The sequence below is a fragment of the Xylaria bambusicola genome, assembly GCF_022495145.1.
Source record: "Xylaria bambusicola strain CBS 139988 unplaced genomic scaffold F5B22scaffold_66, whole genome shotgun sequence".
In the NCBI taxonomy this organism is placed as follows: domain Eukaryota; kingdom Fungi; phylum Ascomycota; class Sordariomycetes; order Xylariales; family Xylariaceae; genus Xylaria; species Xylaria bambusicola.
The window spans coordinates 113,250-137,016 of NW_025953619.1; the positions used below are offsets into that span (position 1 = coordinate 113,250).

Below are 23,767 nucleotides of genomic sequence, written 5' to 3' on the forward strand. Positions count from 1 at the left end.
TCCACGTGCATTTTGGGGTGAGATATTCAATTCTCCCGCTGGAACTAACAGCAGGGACTGGTTTGAATGTCTTTTAGGCAGACTGGGGATTTTGCAACCTGGTATTTGTCAAGAGTAGTACATATGATCCCGTTAGATTATCTAGAAGTTTAAGTTACAATATAGTTATCTGGCTAGATGAAGGTTTTATATACAGATTCCTAGCATTCTAATATATAGAACGTAAGTATTACCGCCTTCCCTTTTTAATATTCCCTTTCGATCCTTATATTAATTAATGCTATAAATCTTAATCGACTCCCTCTTAAGGGTAGCTCTCTTTAAAGTAAGTTAAATAGTTATATCGGATAGCATAAAGGTAATATCTTAAAGAACGCCTATTAAAATAAAATAAATAAGGTAAAACTCTTTAAAAGTTAAATTATTTATAGCTATTAAAATAATAAATAAAAATAATATTAAATTCTTTAAAATAGGATATTATAAAGGATAAAAATCCTATTAATATTACTTTTAAACTATTATTTATAATATAAAGCTTTTAAAATTAAAGTATTATAATATATAATAACTATAATATATTATATATTTATTATTTTTATATATCCTTTTTCCCTCCTTTATCCTTATATTATTTATATATATTTTTATAATTACTTTTTTTAATAATTAATATTTTTATTAAAATATAAGTTATAAATAATTTATAATTTATAAGTTTTAAATTCTTAAAAAGGGTATATTACCTATTTTATATTATATTTTAATTTTTTTTATAAAGTAATATATATATATTTTTCCTATTTATTTTATTATTAATTTATATTATATTAAATTATTAAGTTTAATAATTTTATTTTAAAATAGTTATAAGTTAACCTTTAAAAACCTTATAAGGCTTTTTTAATTTTTATACCTTTTTTTAATTAATTATAAGGGTTATAGTTTTAAATTATTATATATTTTCCTTTTTAACTTTTTTCCTTTATTATAATAATGCTAAAAATATATTAAACCTTATTTTTTACCTTTTATTTAATTAATAAATTTATTATAAATATAATAAATAAAGCTATTATAGCTAAATTGTTTAATTTTATAATTAGTTAAAACTTCTTTAAAGTAACCTTTATTATTATATTATTATATTAATTACTTTTATAATATTTTAAATATTATTAATATTAAAAAGCTTTAATAAAGGATATAAAGTATAAATAAATATATATTTTATTATTTATAAGTAAAGCTAATTTAAAATAACTTTAAAGGGTTTATAGCTTATTATTATTATATTATTAAAAGTATTTTTTAAAAGTTAGTTTTATTATATTTAAATATATAAATATTTAAAAGATTTAATTTAGGTTAATTAATAATATTTATTATTTTACTTTTTAAAATATTATTTTAAAATGCTTTATAGTTTTATTTTAAACTTTTTTTAAATTATTTTTAATAGTTTTTTTTAAGCTTATACTTATTTTATAGCTTAACTTTTAATAATTTAAATTTTATATTTTTAAATTATAAAAATAATTTTTATATTATTTATTATTATTAAAAAATATAATAATAAAAGTATTTTAACTTAAATTAATTTTAATATAGAATTTTTACTTAACTTTATATATAAACCATTTTAGCTTTATTATTTATTTTAAACTTAATAATTTTTTAAACTTTTTAAAGATTAACTTTAATAATACTTTTATTAGCCTATTTATTATTTAATTAATAGTTAAAATATATTTAAAATTAACTTCTTCGGCGGTAATTTATTTTTAATATTATTAATTTTAAATTAATATATAACGCATCTCCCACTTGACCTGGCCACCCAATTAAGCTGGCCACCCCCTTAACCTATATAAAAGTCCAATGTTTCAATCTGTAATAACTTAACCAATATTGGGCCTATAATAAAATAATTAATACCATTAGATCCGTTATTTAATAAGGAATCCAGCGGTATTTTTTACTATTTTTTATAAAATTTATTAAGCAAGATATTAAGCAATACGCTAAAAGGGCGCTAGGCAAGGATCATTTTAGCGCTTACTTTAGCGTATTGCTTAATAACTCCGCGAATATAAGTCGTAAGAATTGATAAAGGGTACCGTTAAATAGCTCTCTTTATTACGAATCTAATGGTATATTTTATTATTCTATACGACCAATATTCGTAAAGTTATTAAATTATCACGTGATTAGCGCACCGACGTTTTTTGTATGGGCTAGGGGGTGGCCAGGTCAAGTGGGAGATGCGTTATTTCCCTTTACTATATAATAATAAATTATATAAAGTTAAAATTGCTTTTTAATTATTATTATAAATAATTATAGGTATGTTATTTAAATTAATATTTAATTTAGCTAATAGTTTTTATATTTAAATAATTTCCTTAATAGCTTAGGTTTACCCTTTTAATTTAGCTTTAAATAAGAATAATAAAATTATTAGCTACCTTTTTAAGCTTTAATTAATAATATTATTTTTTAAATTAAATATATATCTTAAAATTAATTAATAAGTTTCTTTATATACTTTTTAATTTAAATTAATAAAGCTTTATAGCTTAATTTTACTTTCTTTATATATTAGTTTTAAATTAATTATAAAGTTAAAGTATTTAAATATTTATTTTACCGCTTTAATATAAGAAGTATTAAGTTTAACTATATACCTATTATATTTAAAGATAGTAAATGTTATATTAGGTTAAGTATTTAATATTATATATATTAATAAGCTTATAGCCCTTTAATATTATTTTTAATCGTTTAAATTTAAAATAAAGTTATTTTTAAATACTTTTATTTTAATAAATACAGGAGTATAGGTTAGCTTTAATCTTTAATATTTTAACTTATTTAAATTTTAAAATTTAAATTTTATAAATATTTTTTTTAAGTAAGCTTTTTATAATAGCTTTAAAGTATATACCTTATAGTTTTATTTAATAACTATTTTTAAATAGTATTTTATAAGGCTTAGGTTGCTTATTTGGAATTTATTACTTAATATTTATTTAATCTTTATAATTTTTAACATTTTAGGTCCAATAATTAAAAGAATATTAATATATATAACAATATAGTAATTTCCTTAAGTAAAAACTTTAATGTTTAAATTTAAACTATTAAATTTAAAGCTTTTTAAAAATATAACTAACGTTTTATATTATATATAGGGTACCTATTTAAATTTATAAAGGGCCTTTTTAAATTTATAAACTATATTTAGGTCCTTTATAAACTTTAATAATTATTTAATAAAAATATCCTTTAATACTTTTTTATATAGAAATGTTATTTTTATATTTATTTAATAGATTTTAAAATTTAAAATAATAATAATTATAAATAATATTTTATAGCTTATAACGCATCTCCCACTTGACCTGGCCACCCAATTGAGCTGGCCACCCCCCTAGCCCATACAAATAACGTCGGTGCGTTAATCACGTGATAATTTAATAACTCTGCGAATATTAATCGTATAAAATAATAAAATATACTATTAGATTCGTAATAAAAAGAGCTATTTAACGGTACCCTTTATCAATTCTTACGACTTATATTCGCGGAGTTATTAAGCAATACGCTAAAGTAAGCGCTAAATTAATCCTTGCTTAGCGCCCCATTAGCGTATTGCTTAATATCTCGCTTAATAAATTTTGTAAGAAATAGTAAAAAATACCTCTGGATTCCCCTTTAACTAACGGATTTAAAGGTACTAATTATTAAATCGTACGATCAGTATTCGTAAAGTTATAATAGATTGAAATAATAGGATTTTATATAGGTTAAGGGGGTGGCCAGCTCAATTGGGTGGCCAGGTCAAGTGGGAGATGCGTTAGGTTTTATTATAAAGGTAAACGTTTTATTATAATTTATATTATTTCTTTATTTAAATCCTTTAATTATTTATTTAACCTTATATTTAACTATTTTTCCTAACTTATTCTATTTAAGTTTATTAACCTACTTTTTAAATAATACCTTTACATTAAGTAGTATTAATATAAAATCTTAAGTATTATTAAATAATGTTTTTTAATAATTAAGGTTATTATTATTATTTAGCTTTAAAATATTATTAAAGTTTTTAATAGTTTTATTAAAAGATCCATTTATTAAAGCTTTAAATATAATGTATAAAGTAATAATTAATATAATAATTAATATAATATTTAGTATAGTATTTATTATAATAAGGTTTAATCTTTTTTTTTTTAAATTAATATATAGTCTTTTAATCCGGTATAAGGAAAACTTTTAAACTTTTATTCTTTTATTACGTTTAGTTTTTTAAAGTTTCCTATAGTTTTATTTTTAAGGTTTTATTAAACCTGCTTTTTTTTATTAACCATTTTAGTTAAATTAGGTAAAGGGTAAAAGATCTTTTAAAAAAAGCTTATATTATTAATATTTATAACCCTTTTACTTTTTAAAAGGATTATATAATTATAGGAACTTTAATTCTAATAGCTTAACATTTTATAAAATAAGGTTTATTTAATAAATATTAATCCCTTTTTATTTAATTAAAAATATTTTTTATTAATTTCTATTATTATTATATAATTATAGGTAGGCCTTTATTTATACTATTTTTTATATAATAATATTTTAAATTAATTATTAAACTAGTATATTATTATATAATAAGCTATTTAAATAATAATAGGTTAATATTTCTATAGTATTTCGTTATTTATAGCTTATATTATTATAAGAATTATAATAGATTTATATATTCCTATTGTTCTTTTATAAATATTACTTTATTAATGTTACCCTATAGTAATAAATAATATTTAAATTCCTTAACTTTAATATATATATTTAAGTTTTCTATTAGTATTTTTTTTAGCTTTATTAAGTATAAGTATATAATACCTTTATTTAGGGCGTTTATAATGTTCGAGGAAAGATTTAAAGGCTTAGGTAAATTTTCCTTTACTTTTAAGCAATAGTACCTATATTATTTTTATAAAATTATAATATATAATAGCAATGTATATAAAGCCCTTATAATTTTTAAATATTACTTTAGGAATATTTATAATATTAACGTATAGTAATTTTAATAGGTAAGTGCTTTATTAAAACTTTCCTAAGTAAGGTATTTCCTTTATTTTAATTTAAATATAATGTTTATATATATAGGTTGGTTTTTAAGGCTTAATATATCCAGCGTTTATTAATTTTTTAATTAAGGATTTATTAATATATTTAAAATATTTATATTATAATATAAGTTTAAAATTAAAGAAGGAATAAGTAATAAAAGCAATAATAGTAGCCTTAATATTTAACTTAGGTTAATTAATTATATATAAGCTATTATATTCCGTACCTTTTAAAAATATATTATCCCCCTTTAAAGCGTAAGCTTTATTGCTTTAAAAAAGGAATTTAATATTAAGTTCTATAAAATATAATATAAAGATTAAGTTTATATTAATTATTAAATAATAAATTACATTCCTTAATATAATGGGTTTTTTTATTTTATTAATTATATTAGTAAAGGTATAATTTTTACATTAGGTTAATTATATTATTAATTTATTAATTTTAATAGTTATAGGGCATGGTATAATATATAAGTTAATAAAGCTAATTAGGTTTAAAAATATAAAAATGCTAATATTATTATTAATAATTAATATTATTTTTAATACTTTTATAAAGCTATTAGCTCGATTTTTATTAATAATAATAAATAAGGCTCCTATAACTTCTTTTAAGCGATTATCCTTAAATATATTATTTAAAAGTTTTTTTATAGCTTTAATATTAATATCTTTAACGTTAGGTTTATTTTAAAAGGTATTACCTTAAGGTAACTTTTATATAAATCCTTTAAATATTAAAGATATTAAGCTAAATATAATATTAGTAAAGTTAATAAAAATAGGTTAATTTATTAATAATAAATAAGCTATAAAGATAATATATTTAAAAGATTTAATAATAAATAAGGTTTATAATAATCCTTAAAAAGATATAAAAAGTATAATAAAGTTTACTTTTCTTTCCCTCTTTATATCTTTATCCCCTTTAAATTTCTTTACTTTATTTTTATACTATTTTATTTATTATAAATATATATCCTTATCCTAATTTAAAGGTTTAAACTTAAGGTAAGCTATAAAATAAAAAGGAGAATGTATTTTATTATAGTTAGGATATACCTTCCTTTTATTATTAAGTTATTATTTAAATGAAAAAAGATTAACTTTAATGGTTAAAAGGGCAGTTTATATTATTTATTCCTTTTAACCTTATTTAAAGTATAATGCTATATTAGTTACCTTTTTTAAGGTAATTATTATTTATATTATAATTTTAGCTATATTAATAATTAAAATTTTAAAGGTATTAATTTTTTAAGTTATTAAAAAAAAGTTAAATTTAAATTTAAAACTATTAATAAATTTTTTAATAATATATAAATATAGCTAAATTAAAGTTGGATTAAGTTTAATTATATTTATTTAAATTTATTATAATATAATAATAAATTAAATAATACTATTAATAAATTTAAACATTATTTCTTTTTATTATTAATAATATTATATAAATTAAACCTTTCCTTTAGGTTTATAGTTTTAATATAATTTATTTTATAATAAAGTAAGTATATTAAAGGGCTTTATTAGTATAGGTTAAATTTATTAATAGGTGTTTTATAATAGTTTGTTTTAAATTGTAACGTTAATTATATTACGTTTTTTAAACCATTTATCCTTTTTAACGAGGAAGGTTTTTTTATTTTCTTTTTCTTTTTATTAAAGGGCTACTTTATAAAGCCTTCCTAATAACATTTAAATAAACCTATTTATATTAAGTTTTTTTTATATATTTTAGCTCCACTTTAGCTATTATTTTAAGCTATTAAAAAGGGCTACCTTTTTAAACTCTTTAATATTATTTAATAATATTTTAGTTAATTATTAATATTATAAATAATGTAATAGTAGTTAATAAGGTTAGCTTAATTAGTTTAATAAATGGGTTAATAGTTATAAGGGGTTTTATAATATAGGGTTAAGTAACGGTTAATAATTTTTAATTAATCTTTTTTTTAAAGTTTAATATTATAATATATTATTAATATAAATCTTTTAAAAAGGCGTTTAATAGGAAAGGATTTATAAAATAGTTACCTTAAAAATCTTTAATTAAAATAAAGGGTAAATTTAAATTAAGATCTTTAATTTAAAAATTAATATTAAAAAGGGGGGCGTTAAAGTTAATAAAAAGGTCCTTTAAGGTAATTAGTTTTAAAGTTTAATAATTAAATAAAATATTAACTTTATAGTTAAAAAGATTTTAATTATTAAGCATTAAGGGGTAAAAAGAAACTTTAAATGCCTTTAATAATAATAATAAAGATAAGGATAATTAATTAATATAATTTAAACTTAAATTAATATTTTAATTATTTATATTTTTTTAATTAAAAAGGTATTTAAGCTATATTAAAACTTTATATATAAAATAAGAAAAAGTTTAAATATTTAAAAAATAAATAATATTAAATATTTAAAATTATACCTAATTATAAAGGTTATAATAAATATTTAATAATATAATTATAATTATTCCTATAATTATTAAAAAAAGGAGGTTAAGTTAAGGATTTTTAAATAGCTAGTTATATATAATTTGCTTAACCTTTATTTATTTTAAGGAATTAATAGGTTAAAAATTCTTTAAATTAACCTTTAAAACTTAGCTTTATTAACTATCATTTGAAGTAGTAATATTTTAACGTAATCTTTGTCTATAAGATCGATAAAGTGGAATTTTAACATGTATCGTTATTTTATATTCGTAAATAATAAAGGGTTAAAGATAAAGTATAATTTTAACCTTTAATAGTTAAAGATACGCTTAAATAAATATTTGGGCTTATAACCTATTAAAAGTAATATATATAATTCTATTAGATTATTTAAAAGTCTAAGTTATAATATAGTTATTTGGCTGGATGAAGGTTTTATATACAGATTCCTAGCATTCCAGTATGTGGAACGCAAGTATCACCGCCTTCCCTTTCTGACAGTGTTGTCGAGATAATACCCCATGGACAAGTTATGCAACGGCGATGAACGTATAAAACGCAATACCGATTAAGCCCATCATTTGGGCCATAGCTGCAGTCGCACTAAACATATTATCAGTCTAACGCCAAAGGATGAAGGGACTTTAACCTGAGAATCCTACATAAGACTAGTGAACAAGAGGGCAGGGCATGGTGAATGATACATTAAACAATGGATTGGCTTGGGACTTGAGCAGAAAGAAGGGTAGGACTACGCATTATATATAAATAAATCCCGTTCAATTCTATTGTCAAATGCAATTCTACATCCAATTGAACGTGAAATTACAGAAGAAATATTAGGAGCTGCAGCACTTGATTAAACTGGCGATTATATCAGCAGGGGTGATCTTGGTTTTCAGGGTTGCGGGGTCTTACTTAAGTAGAACCTGTTATAACACCTTCAACAAGCAAGGTATTAAAAACCGCTGGTGCTCCTGAGGCTTGATGTAAGTAATGTGGATAGATATATACTAGGTACTTACATATATACCATACGTAGTAGGGGTCGGGGGAGACAGTCATAGAAACTGTTACCAACTTTATAAATTGTCTCAGGATTTTAATATTTCTTAAAAGTTATAATATTCATTTATTTTAATACCGAGACTGTTCCGGGCGCGAAAGTTGTCTTAGCGACTATCTTTAATAACTAAGACAACTATAATGTTTTAAGCCGTATCTTTTAAAAAATACCTTTGCTTCGATGCTTTCTTTTTGCTGTATGACCATTTTAAGCTAGGTATGATTTTAAATCCAAAATTGAGTGTGATACGACGCGTACGGTGAGTGTCTCAAGAAATCCAAGGCTACCTATCTTGAAAGACGGTGATTATGCCGGGCATTATGGTCTTAGCTACCCTTCCCTTCCTTACCTATTAGAGCTATGTAGGTACAACCTGATGAGTGGTGGCGTTAACCTGAATGGTTATGCTATCATTTTACATCTATTATATATAGTATAAATTTAAGGTAGGCGTGCCTTGACTTTAGAGTTGAGAATGGCGGGGTTATTATAATTTATAGGAATTATGAATAATTATTTACTTATTTTAACCATTATTTAGCAATATATACTTAATATATATATTATATATAAGAGTATAAAAAACTGGTAGTAAATTGGAATGATTTATTTATAACGTAGGAGTATGTAAAATTAAAGAGGGCTACGCTAGACCTGTAAGATTGTGTAATAGCAATCTATATTGACTGGTTTTACTTGAGGTAATATGTTGGAGTAGTAAACCCGACGCGTTCTTCTTCTAGATAATGGTGCGGGGTAATTTGGCACCTATCGGTAAGCTATCTAAGATCTAAGTGGTAAGAGATAATTGCCTTTCTTCACCCTGGGCCTTTTACTTGCGGGGATGTGAAGCAATCCCTATAAACTTTAAGTTAGCTTTGAGAGTGCGCTCCAATCCGGCGCTACGAACAATGCTAAAAAGCCTATTCTTCTCCCAGCCCACTAGCTTTCCGTCTGTGTCGCTTTTCTTGAAGTAGAGGGAAGCGAAGTGTGCGAGTAATTCCTTATGGTTGAAGACCTTAGGCAACCCAACAATGGTAAGCATTAAGACAATTTTTGCATTTGGCTTTACCTTATCTTCGTTGAGATAGAAGGCGATGTGCTCTTTGATCTGACGCTGTAGTTCGGCGATTTTATCCTTGGTGAGGTTAGCGCAAGCTGCCTAAGCCTCGGATTCGAATTGCTTGGTGTTATCCTTCTGCTTTGCGTCAGCGGTCTCGGTGTACCATTCTTCAATTTGTCGACGGAACTCTTTATGCTTTATCACCTTACCTTCGCGCTTGATTTGTTGACCGATCTTGCAACGCGGACATTTGTTTCCATTACGAGAAAAGAGCAGGTATGTTGTGTGAAAGCGTTCAGCTTCCTCCCCTGCGAATAGGCAGAAGCGAGACTTTAACCACCAGCATTTGTTTTGATGGCCATAAGAGAAGCTTACTTGCTAAATATCTTGGCATATCTTAAAATGATAAACTGAACGGCTGAGTTTGCTTTTTGGTAGGGGGATTGATTGCGGCCTTCGTTGAAGTTGGAAAGTGTGTTGTAGTGGTTGCTTGCTGTGTAAGCTGTGTGATGGTAGAGAAGTTGCTTGAATTTCGAAAATGCAAATTTATTAATACCTAAAAGCTCAGATGAATAGAGAAAATTGCTTTGTTGCTTTATTTTATCTAGTTTATGTCGTCCTTTGCGTTGTTGATGAGACATAATGGAATTGTTTGATTGATGCAATAGGGTTGAAATTGAGCTCTGTTCAGATAATCGACCTAATTAACAAAGAGCAAACCTTTTTAAGTCCTTTAAAGTTCAACAATACATTTGTTAAAATCTACCGTAACCATTCTGGACTACCAATCATCAAGTTGGATGGGGATTCTATGAAATCGTCTTCTTTATACATGGAAAAACTAGTGACATAGTGTAGACATTATCAACCTAATCGTACCTATCTTTTATTCTTATAAAACAAAGTTGAGGTTCTGTTACGGAACTAAGGAAGCCTAATTTCCGATATATAGCACGGACCAAGGAATATTATATATAACATTAGGAAAGGGAATAAGGGGTAAAAATTAAAACTTCCCTTCTTATATAATAATAGAATAAATATATAAAATTATAGTTAAATAATATTATAATAGTTTATTATACTTAAAAAATAAATAATATCCTTCCTTAAAAATTAGTTTATATAAATACTTTAAACTTACCTTTAAAACGTTATAAAATTAGAACCTTTAATTCCTAATATTCCTATTTTAACGGAACTCCTTATATATAGGTATATAATTATTAATATTATTAATAGCTATTTAATAATTATAATAACTTTATAAAATTTAAATTTAAATGTTATAACTTTAAAAAATATATTATAAAGATTTATAAATGCTTTAAAATAGTTTTAATAGTTTTTTTAATAGCTATTACTTTATATAATAGATATAATATCTTAAATTATTGCTTTAAAAAAAAACGTAAATATATTAATAAAGGAATTTAAATAAAAAAATACTAAATATAAAGTATATTAAAATTTAATATAATAATAAATAAATATAATAAAGTAAACCTATATTAAAGTTTTAACTTTAAAAATTATATTAATAAATAAATTTTAAATAATAAAAAATAATACTTATTTAAATATAAATAAATAATAATTAATAAGTTATTACTTTATTAATATTTTAAACCTTATTTAAATAAACTTAATTAATAATAATTTAAATTTTAATATTAATTATAACCCTTTTAACCTTATTAAACCTTTTTTCTTTATTATTAACCCCTTAAATAAATTTAAAGATTATATTAAATTTACCTATTATATAAAAACTTAATATTATAATATTAATATTAAATTATTAATAATATATTATTAAATATAACGCATCTTCCACTTGACCTGGCCACCTAATTAACCTGGCTACATTTTTGACCTTTGTACGCACATGAAAAAAATCCCTTATTTCTCCATTAATAATTATAGAAACCCTTTATAAAGAAAGCAACCTATAGTTTACATTTTAAGCTATTAAACGAAACCCAAAATTATTTATTTAATACGTTGCTACTATTTATAATGTTCCTTATATAACATTTGCCCTTTAAACGAAAGGTTTTAAATTAATAAATAAAATACTACCTCCAAAAGCCCGATTAACTCCAAATAAAAAATAATTAATCATATAATATATCTTTAATCTTATAGTAAAATTATTTCCGCCTTTATATAGTTATATAAGAAATATAGCTAATTAATTAATAGTATTATAGGGTTAAAAGCTAATTAAAAAAAACTGGACGTTAAACTTTATATAATAAACTTTAAATATTTAAATATATTTTAATTAAAAAATTAATTATTAATAGGTATTAAATAAAAATTTAATTGAATACTATATTTAATTTATCTTTATATAAAAGATAATAAATAAAAATAGCATTTAAAAAAAATATTTATAACTTTAATAAAACTAGGTTTATAATAAATAAAATTATATTTAAAATAGTTATAACTTTAATTAAATATAAATAAAAACTATAAGCTATTTAATTAAGCAATTTAAAATAGTTTACAATTATTTAAATAATTTTATTATATAATTAAATTATTCTATTATATATTATTTTAATAAGGAAAAACTACCTTATACCTTAATATAAAAATAATAATATATTAAATAATTAAAAAATTATAACTATAAAAAATAATTAAATAATAAATAAATAAGCTATAAATTAAATTAAATATTTTAATAAATATATAAAGCTTTATATAAAAGGATATTATTGCCTTTTCCTTTTTAATAGTTATAAAAGCTATTATTTATATAAATTTAAATTGTATTATAAAGAAAATAATATTATTACCCTTTATATACTTCCCCATTCCTTTTATTGCTTTTAACTACTTAATATTAGAATATTTAACCCTTTAAAACAATTATACGGAAAATAAATTAAAGGCTTTATATAGATATATATTACCTATATTTAAAAGGAAGATTTTATAATTATATTTTTCTATATATTTAACGAAGCAATTATTTTAAATAACGTATAAGGGGGATTTAAAAAAATAGGTTTAATATTATATAATTTAGATTATATTATTAATTAATTAAATTATTTAATTATACTTTAAATTAATCCTTTATCCCTAATACTACTTAATCCTTATATAATTATAACTTTAAATAACTTAACTAAAGTTAATTCCCTTTTTAAATATATTAAATAAAGGATTATATAACATTAAAATAACTTTCCTACATTTATTATTAAAAGGTTAAGCTAAATTATATATAATATAACTAATATTATATATTATTTTATATTATTAAAGAGAAAGGTTAAAAGCTTTTATAAAGTAAATTATAAGTTTAATAAACATTATTATATGAAAAGAATTAGATTATAAAATAAAAGATCTTTTATTATTAAAGATATTAAGGATTAAATAAAGGTATAGGGTATTTTTAAAGTAAAAAATCATATTATATATTAAAATAATTGTTATACGAAAAGGAAGGAAACTTGTACCTAGCGTTATAAAGCTTATAGTAAACTTAGCTATAATATATAAACTTATAAAAATGTTATAAAAACATTTAACGATTTAAATTTAGATTAATTTAAATTAATCGTATAAATAGTTATTAAGATATTTTTAAATGCATATATAAAGGTTAAAAATGTGGCCAGGTTAATTAGGTGGCCAGGTTAAGTGGGAGATGCATTAGGAAAAATTAAAAAGGGAAACCCTTAATATTTAATAAGTTAAAACTAAATTTAAATAAATAATAAGCTAAATATATAATTTAACGGTTAAAAATATAACTAAAGCTAATATTAAATTAAAGGGTATTTTTTAATAAATTTAATAAAATCTTATATATATACTTTAAGCTATTTAAAGTTATATATATTTAAGTTTAATAATAAGTTAAAAAAGTAATAAATAATTAAAAAAAATTTAAAAAATAGGTATAAATAATATATAATAACTTATTTAAAACATTAAACAATTTATATATTATTATTAATATAACGCATCTCCCACTTAACCTGGCCACCCAATTGAGCTGGCCACCCCCCTAACCTATATAAAAATCCAATGTTTCAATCTATAATAACTTTACGAATACTAATCGTACGATTTAATAATTAGTACCATTAGATCCGTTATTTAATAAGGAATCCAGCGGTATTCTTTACTATTTTTTATAAAATTTATTAAGCGAGATATTAAGCAATACGCTAAAAGGGCGCTAGGTAAGGTTTATTTTAACGCTTACTTTAGCGTATTGCTTAATAACTCCCTAATCTAAGTTCTATAAATTAGTGAGAGGTACCGTTGAATAGCTCTTTTTATTACGAATCTAATGGTATATTTTATTATTTTATACGACCAATATTCGTAAAGTTATTAAATTATCACGTGATTAGTGCACCGACGTTTTTTGTATGGGCTGGGGGGGTGGTCAGGTCAATTGGGTGGCCAGGTCAAGTGGGAGATGCGTTATAGGATAAATATAATATTAGGAAAATTGCTATTTAATATAATAATAAAATTAATATCCCCCTTAAAACTTTTAATAATTTAAAAATATTTAAACAATTATTTAATAAAGGGGTTTATATAAGCTAATATATTATTAATAATAATACTTATCCTTTTTATTTAAAAATTAAAAGGGGAAATAAAAGTATATATAAATTATTAAGAATTAAATAATATAATAGTTAAAAATTAATACCCTATCCTATTAATTTATAAAATGTTAAATATATTATATTATATTAAGATTTATATTAAAATAAATATTATAATAGCTTTTAATTACCTTTAAATTACTCTTAAGGATAAATGGAAAATTGCTTTTATTATTAAGTTTAATTTATTTAAATATTTAATAGTTAACTTTAATATAATAAATATATTAAACTTATTTTAATATTATATTAATAATATCCTATTTAATATCCTTAATAAATATATTATAATATATTTAAATAATATTTAAATTTATAATAATTTAAAAGTAAAATATAAATAATATATTTATAAAATATTAAATAAACTTATTAAAGCTAGGTTAATTATTAATATTATAAAGTATAAGTTTAATATTATTAAAATAAAGTACTTAAGCTTTATTATCTTTATAAAAGGTATTATAATAAACCTTAATAAAGTATAAATAATTTTAAATTAAAAATTATTTAAAATATTAAAGGAATTATAATAATTTATAAGTTTTATAAATTATTACTGGTATTTTATTTAAAGCTTTTTATAAATAATAAGATTATTTATAAGCTTTATATTTAAAAGTAAATAAATTACCTTTTTAAATAATAATATAATAAAGGTATTTTAAACCTTAAAAAAAGCCTTTATAATAATATTAATATTATTTTACTATAATCCTTTAAAAAAAATAGTAATAAAAGTAAATGCTTTAAATTAAGCATTAAAAGGAATACTCTTTTAAATTAATAAAGTAGGTTAATAATATTTAATTACCTTTTTTTTAATAAAACACTTTTTAATTAAATATAATTATAAAATTTATAATAAAGAATTATTAATAATAATAAAGGTATTTAAAAAATGGTAATTAAAGCTATAAAGTTATAAGAATATAATTAAAGTTATTATAAATTATAAAACCCTTTAATACTTTATTATTATAAAGTTATTAAATTAACGATAAGTTTATTAATTAAAATTTTTAAATAACTTTAAGTTTTAAATAATTTATAAATTAAAAAAGTATATTATAATTTTAAATATACTATTTTAAAAGTAAAGCTATATATTAAAAAATAAAAAGGATATAATAAATAAAAGGGTAATGTATTAATATAAAGCTCTTTTCCTATTAAATAAGTAAATAGGATAAAGGTATAATAATATTATTTTAATATAACTATTTTCTTTTAATAATAATAAATTAATAAATATTATTATAAATTAAATATATTAAAATTTTTTATTAATAATAAAGTTAATTAATATAATAAAAAACTTAAAAGTTTAATATTTCCTTAATAAAATAAGGATAAAATTTAAAGTATTTATAAATAATTATATAATAAAATAGGGTTATATTTATATAAAGGAATGCTTATATATTTTTAAAAATATAATAATAAGGTTAAAAATTATATATAAAATATATAGCTTTATATTAATAAAATATCTAAACTAATATAAAAGCTAAAACCTTTTAAAACATTTTTACTTTTAATTAAGGATATTTTAAAATGTAGCTATTTTTATTAAAGGATATTACTTATATTAATAAATTAAAAACTTTAAAATAATATTAGTTAAATTACTTAAACCCCTTTTAATATTATATAAATTATAAATAAATATATTAATAAATTAAATAAGCCCCTTACTATTATATATTTAAAATAGTATAAAATATAAATTAATCCTAATTATAATAAATAAGCTTATAAAAATAAAACACTTTATCTTAATAATAAATATAATAATAAATATATTACTTATATAATATATTAAAAATAATTATATTAAATAAAGGTTTATAATTTATATTTTACTTTTAAAAGGAATTAAATTATTAATTAAGTATATAACTATATACTTTAATAATATATTATTTAAAAATTAATAAATAAATAAAGATTATTAATATTATAATAAAATAATATTTAAAAGCTTATTATAGCTATTATTAAAATAATTAAATAAATTAACTATTTTTAATTAAATTTATAATAAATAATTAAATATTTAAAATTATAAAGCTAACCTTTTTTTTTATAAATTATAATTAATACTTTATTATAGGAATTAAACTAATAGAGGACCTAATTAAAATTAAAACAAAAGCTTAATAAAATAAATTTTTAACTATATTAAATATAACTAATAGGATTTAAAGAATAATAAAAAAGGCTAAAACGTTAATAATTATATTTTAAAAGTATTATATTAAAAATATAAATATATATTAATTAAATGTTTTAAATTATATAATAAAAAATAAAGTTTAAATTAATATAAAAAATGTTAAAATAAACTAACTTATATTAAAATTAAAAAATAAATAAATAGGCCCCTTTAAAGTAATAAAAATATATTAATAAATTATAATTATATAGCTATTTTAATAATATAAAATATTTTTAATATTTTATATATTATTAATAACGCATCTCCCACTTGACCTGGCCACCCAATTGACCTGGCCACCCCCCTAGCCCATACAAAAAACGTCGGTGCGCTAATCACGTGATAATTTAATAACTTTACGAATATTGGTCGTATAGAATAATAAAATATACCATTAGATTCGTAATAAAGAGAGCTATTTAACGGTACCCTTTATCAATTCTTACGACTTATATTCGCGGAGTTATTAAGCAATACGCTAAAGTAAGCGCTAAAATGATCCTTGCCTAGCGCCCTTTTAGCGTATTGCTTAATATCTTGCTTAATAAATTTTATAAAAAATAGTAAAAAATACCGCTGGATTCCTTATTAAATAACGGATCTAATGGTATTAATTATTTTATTATAGGCCCAATATTGGTTAAGTTATTACAGATTGAAACATTGGATTTTTATATAGGTTAAAGGGGTGGCCAGGTTAATTGGGTGGCCAGGTCAAGTGGGAGATGCGTTATATTTAATAAAAAAAGGCCTTTTAAAATAATTAGCTTTAAATAAATTATATAATAATAGGGTAAAGGGGATAATTTTATAAAATAATAATAGAATTAAAAAAATAAAATAATTATTTAAAAAGATTTTAAATAATAAAAGAAAAAAAAGTATAAAACTTAAATATAAAATTAAATAGCTAACCCCTTATTAATTAATTTAAAAATTAATAATAAACTTTAAAAGCTATAAGGATAAATTAATAGCATTTTACTACTTTAACCTCTTTAAATTAAAATTACTATATTAATTAAAAATACCCTAAGTAAAATAATTATTAAAAATTATATATTTATTAAACTAAGGGTATAAATAATAAAATATAAGTTATATATAAAAGGGGATATAAAAAGAAATTATAAATTTATATAAAAAAAAGAAGAATTATTTTAAAAATTTATTATTATAATAAAGGTAAATTAAAAAGTTATAAATAGTAAAAATAAAATAGTTAAATATTAAAGCATTATTTAAATTAAAACTAAATTAAATTAAACTAAATTAAATAAAAAAAAACTAAAGTAAAATTAAATAAATATAAAGAAGTTAAAAAAAAATAATAAAGGCTAATAGGATTAAAATTTATATTATTAAATTAAATTTATATTTTTTTTAATTATAGCTATATTAATTTAAAATTAAATTATTTAAAGGGTAAAAGGGAAGAAGTTAAAAATTTTAATAACCTTATTATTATTAAGCTTTATAGCTATAAAGTTAAATAATAAAAAGTTATAAATTAAAATATTAATATTATTATAATAAAAAGATAATAAAAATAAAAAATAAGAAAATAAAGATAAAGATTTATTAAAAGAGAATTATAAAAATTCTCTTTAATAAAATGTTAAATTATAATAATTATATTTTTAAGTTAAAAATAAAACAATTAAAAGTTCTTTTAAATATAAACTTTTTCTTTATTATTAAAGTAAAAATATAATTATAAAGTAAGGGTAAATTAATAATAATAATTAAAATAAACGTTATAAATAATATAGTCCTTTTAAAAAATAAAAAAAATATTAATAAATATTAAAGAAATAATTATATAAAAGTAATATATACCGTTTTTATCTTTTTAATATTTATAAATATATATATTTTATAAACTTCTTTTTTTATATTTTTAAATATAAAGGTAAAATTAATAATTAAAATAATAATTTTATAATATAATATTAATAAATATATATATTAATAAAATATAATTAAATTAATAATAATAATAATAATATTAATAATATATTAAAAATTAATAACGCATCTCCCAATTGACCTAGCCACCCAATTGACCTAGCCACCCAATTGACCTAGCTACCCCCCTAGCCCATATAAAAAACGTCGGTGCGTTAATCACGTGATAATTTAATAACTTTATAAATATTAATCGTATAGAATAATAAAATATACTATTAGATTTATAATAAGAAGAGCTATTTAACGGTACCATTTATTAATTTATACAACTTATATTTATAGAATTATTAAGCAATATGCTAAAGTAAGCGTTAAAATAATCCTTACCTAATACCCTTTTAATATATTGCTTAATATCTTACTTAATAAATTTTATAAAAAATAGTAAAAAATATCATTAAATTTCCTTTTAAATAACAAATTTAATAGTATTAATTATTTTATTATGGGCCCAATATTGGTTAAGTTATTATAAATTAAAACATTGGATTTTTATATAGGTTAAGGGGGTAGCCAGCTTAATTGGGTAACCAAGTTAAGTGGGAGATATATTATATTAAAATAAAAGTAAGTTTAAATTATAAATATTTTTAATTATTAAAAGTATTATTTGTTACGATTGGGGGTTTAAAGTATAGCTGTATTAATGCTATGGATGAAGATTTTAAGCTAAGGAAGAAAGGAAGGAAAGATGAAATTAAAATATAAGCGTATATAGAAATATATACGTACTAATAGCTGTTATAGGTCATGTAACCTTATTAGTATATATTTTATATATCTTTATAATATCCTTTTATAATATATATAGTGTTCCAGTATAGTATATATTTAATACGTTTATTATACTTCTCCCTATTAAAACTAAGATATAGGCGTAAAATAGGTTAAGGAATTATTTATAGTATTTAGTTTTAGTTATGCTATTATTTCGTATAGTAATATTATTATTAGGGTAGTTGGTAGCAAATTTATTAGCTATTGTAGCTTTTATTTATTTACTTAGCTGTTTAAGTAGTTTTAATATATTAAGCTATTTTTTATAAAACTTTTATATTTTAATTAGTAAGTTTTTAAAATTCTTTACTGGATATTAAATATTATTAAGGTTGTAACCTTTTTAAGCAATTTAATATTATAACATTTTATTACGCTTTATTATTTGTAACTTAAATAGCTGTTTAACTTTTTATTCTGGTCCTCCTTTAATATTTTTAAGTTTTAATAGTGGTTAGGTTTATTAGGGTAATGGGTTTTTATTTACTTTACGTAATTAATTTATATAAAAAAGGTTAGTTATTTTTATTAACTTTAGGAGGTTTAATATATAGCTATATTTCCTTTTTTTTAAATATTTTAAAGGGTTTAACTTATTAGGAGTTTAATTTAATAGTTGGGCTATTAATTGTAAAGCCTTTCTTTTTTAAGAAGACCTTATCTTTTATGCGGAAGTCTATTAGGCATTGCTTCTTATTTACCTATATTTCTTACCTCTTTTATATAGCCTTTATTGCTTTGTAAATTGCTTTTTATACTTTATAGGTTTATTGTAACAATTATTAGGCTAGCTTTTTAGGTATTGTTTTTTTAATAGTATTTAATAAGGGTAGTAATAGAGGGTTTTTTATATTAATTCCTATTAGGACCTTTAATAGTGCTATATTAATAGTTAAATATTAAAAGGTATTATGTGCGAAATTTAATATAGGTAAATAGGAGCTCCAATTATTTTAATATTTATTAATATAAAAGTGTAACCATTGGTTTAGCTTTTGATTTATAAATTCTATAGCTCCTTGCATTTAAGGGTAAAGGGTACTTCTATATTGGTATTTAGTACAGGTTAACTTATTAATCTTTATTAAAAAGTATAAAATAAAGGGTCCTACGTTATTTAAAATTTATACCTTTAAAAAACCTAAAAAATAATAAGTATACTTATAGTATTAATATATTATATTTTCCATTATATTGTTTTTTTTATTAGGTATTATAATTAATAGGCGGTTAAATTTATTAATAAATACCTATATATAGTTATAGCTATACTTATTTAAGGCATATCCTTCCTATTAACTATAATATAATATTAAATAATTATAAAAATTAATAATAGGTATAATAATCTAAATATTTTATCTTAAAGGATCTTATTCCATTAATAATTATAATAATTATAAATATATATTTAAATATTTCGTTTTAATAAGGGTTAATAATAATCCTATTTAATTATTTTAATATATTTATTTTATTTAGGGTAAGCAGTAATTATTAAATAATAGGCTTCCTTAATTAAAGCTATTTGGAAATAAACCTTTAAATTAAAGGTCTGCTTTAAAATAATTAACTAATAGTTTTTACATCCTAAACCTTATTTTTCGTTTTTTCGCTGGATTAAATCCACCAGGTTAAAACTATATAGTACTATTACCTCCTCTTCTATAATAGCTACTGGCCCTCCTAAAGCTTTAGGTAGGATTAAGGCTATATTACATTCTTTAACCTCGTAAGCTTTAATGGTTAATAGATCGATTATCTTACAAAATAGCATATTTACTATTATATTTTCTTAATTAAACTAATACTAAAAGGTAATATTAAAGTTAAATAAAAAGTTTACCTATTTTACTTATTTTATAAAAAGGACTCTTTTAATGGTAAAATATAATAGGGCTTAATAATTAATTACTATAAAGAACTTTATATTTAATAGCTTTAAATAATTATACTTTATAATTTAAACTATAATTAATAGTTCTTTATTTTATATAAAATAAGCTTACTTAATTGGTAATATAATTTTTAAGAAATATTTTATAAGCTTTTAAGTGCTATCTTTTTATTATTATTAAATAGCTTTATTAATAATATTCCGGAAAGCGTTAGTTTTAATTCTAATAGGTTAATTAAACTAAAAGAAGGTTAATATTAATACTTTATAAGTTAACTTCTTTATTAATTTAAAGGCTTTTTATTATTTATTACCCATTTTAAATAATGTACCCTTTTTAAGTAAATAGTTTAAAGGTTTAGCTATATTATTAATATAGTATATAAATATCCGGATAAAGTTATATAGCTTAAAGAACAAACGGATAATTTAAGTATTAATTAAGTTTTTAAATTTTTAATTTATAATAGTATTTATTTTTTTAAGGTTTATTTAGATATTTTATTTAGCCTTTAGGATTATATTTAAATAATTTATAAAGGTTACATTAAAGTAAGATTTTTTTATATTTCCTTAAAGCTTAACGTTATAAAAGTAATATATTACTTTTTTATATTATTCCTAATATTCTTTTTTATTATTTATAAATATTAAGATATTATTAATATAAGTGTTAATAAAAAGGTTAAATAGTTTATATAGTTAGGAATTGATGAAGTTTTACTATTAAGTGGGCCCAATCTTTAGTTTAAAGGGTAGGATTAACTATTGGAACATTTTTTATTAAGTCTAAAAAGCTATTAAATGTTAGGATTTTAAGGTTATCCTTTATTTATAAAAAGCTTTAATAATATTTAACTTAATATAATGTTTAACCTTTTAACTATTATATATAATATTATTTAAATCTAACGTTAAAATAATATAATCTTTTAAGTATTTATTTTTTTATAAGTAATTTATATAAAACTATCTTTTAATTAAATTTAATTTAAAGGTAAAAAGGATAAGGAAAGTATTTATTTTTATATAAGGTTTAATAAAGCTATAAATTAATAGTTTATTTATTACTTCTTTTTTTAATAATAGGTATTAAATCGGAGTTTAATATTAAGGGGGGCTATTTAAGGGGTTATTAATAATAGTTTTAAGGACTATATTATATTTTAATTATAATAAAAGTAATTTATTAGCTTTTACTTTTAAGAATAATCCTTTTAAATAGGCTAGTTCTTTAAGGATTAAATAATAAATTAGCTTAATATATTTAGGGTTTTTGTTTTATAGAAAGGAAATATACTTATTATTAAAAGTTTTTTAAGTTTTTTTTAATATTATTACGGCTACCTTTAAGGCCGCTTTAATAAATTTAATAGGTATTAACTCCTTTAAAAGTACCCTTTTTTTTTATTATTTTTATTTAAGGTTTAATTTAGTCTTTTTAATAAGTTATTAAATAATCCTTTTATTTTAAGATTGCTTTATCTTTAGGCTTTCCGGTTGGATGTTTTTTTGGAGGTATATAGCTAGCTGCTTTAAAATAGTATATTTCTTTTTTAAAGCAGCATTTTTCCGGTTAGTGTTCTATTGGATAACAGGGTTAATTTATTAATTATTAGGAAATTTCTATATAATCTTAATTGTAGGTGAAAATAGGATAAGGGGAAATAAATCTTTTAATTAATATAATATTTAATAGGTATAGTTTAAAATAACCTTATTTTTAGCTAATTATTTTAAATTAATTATAATATTATATTTAATATTAATAATTTAAAAGGTTTAATCCTTAAACCTTTATCCGTTTACTTTTAAAGTAATAATAAGGTATTAATTAACTATATTAATAAATTATCCTTAATAATTATTTAATTGTTATAGTTATTTTAAAGTGGTTAACTTAACCTTTAGTTAATAGTTAACGTGGTAAGCTAATTTATAGCTAATTATTAAATGCATTTAAGCTTTAATGTTATATAATATAGTAGCTTTTATTTTAAAATTATTTATTTATATTTAAATGGGGTATATAAATTAAATAGTATTTTAATTATTTTTTATATAGGTTAAGGATAGTTTATAAATTGTTAAGGAGTTTTTTAATAGTTTAGTTAATTTTTTAATTTAGATTTAATAAAAGAGGAATTAGTAGGCTTTTTTTTACTTTTTTTATTTTATATTTAAATTATATTTTTATTTTTTTTAGGGTAATTTATAATGTAATGTTTTATTTTACTATAGTTAAAATAGGTATTATTTTTTTAATAGGTCTTTTTCTTTTCCTTTAAAAGCTTTATCCCTTTAAGCTTTATTGTAGTATTCCCTTTATTTATATTTTTTTTATTATTAAAGTTATGGTTAGCGGAGCTAGTAGCTTATCTTTTCTTTTAGCAATTATAGTGGTAATTATAGTTATATATTACCTTTGCTACTTTATTATAAAAGTATTTATATAGTATTAATGGATTAGTATTAGCTTTAAATACCTTAGTTCCAAGGTTAAGGCTAATATATTTTTATAAGAATTAAAAC

General features: G+C 19.5%; 1 protein-coding gene across 1 annotated transcript; it reads right to left on the reverse strand.

Annotated features, from left to right (window-relative positions):
• Positions 1-9,009: 9,009 nt before the first annotated feature.
• On the reverse strand, positions 9,010-11,604 carry F5B22DRAFT_639613 (uncharacterized protein; the record flags this gene model as incomplete). Its single annotated transcript, XM_047977738.1, has 4 exons — positions 9,010-9,058; positions 9,488-9,813; positions 9,919-10,084; positions 11,582-11,604. 4 exons carry the CDS (start codon positions 11,602-11,604, stop codon positions 9,010-9,012), a joined length of 564 nt encoding a protein of 187 aa, XP_047826119.1.
• Positions 11,605-23,767: the final 12,163 nt, after the last annotated feature.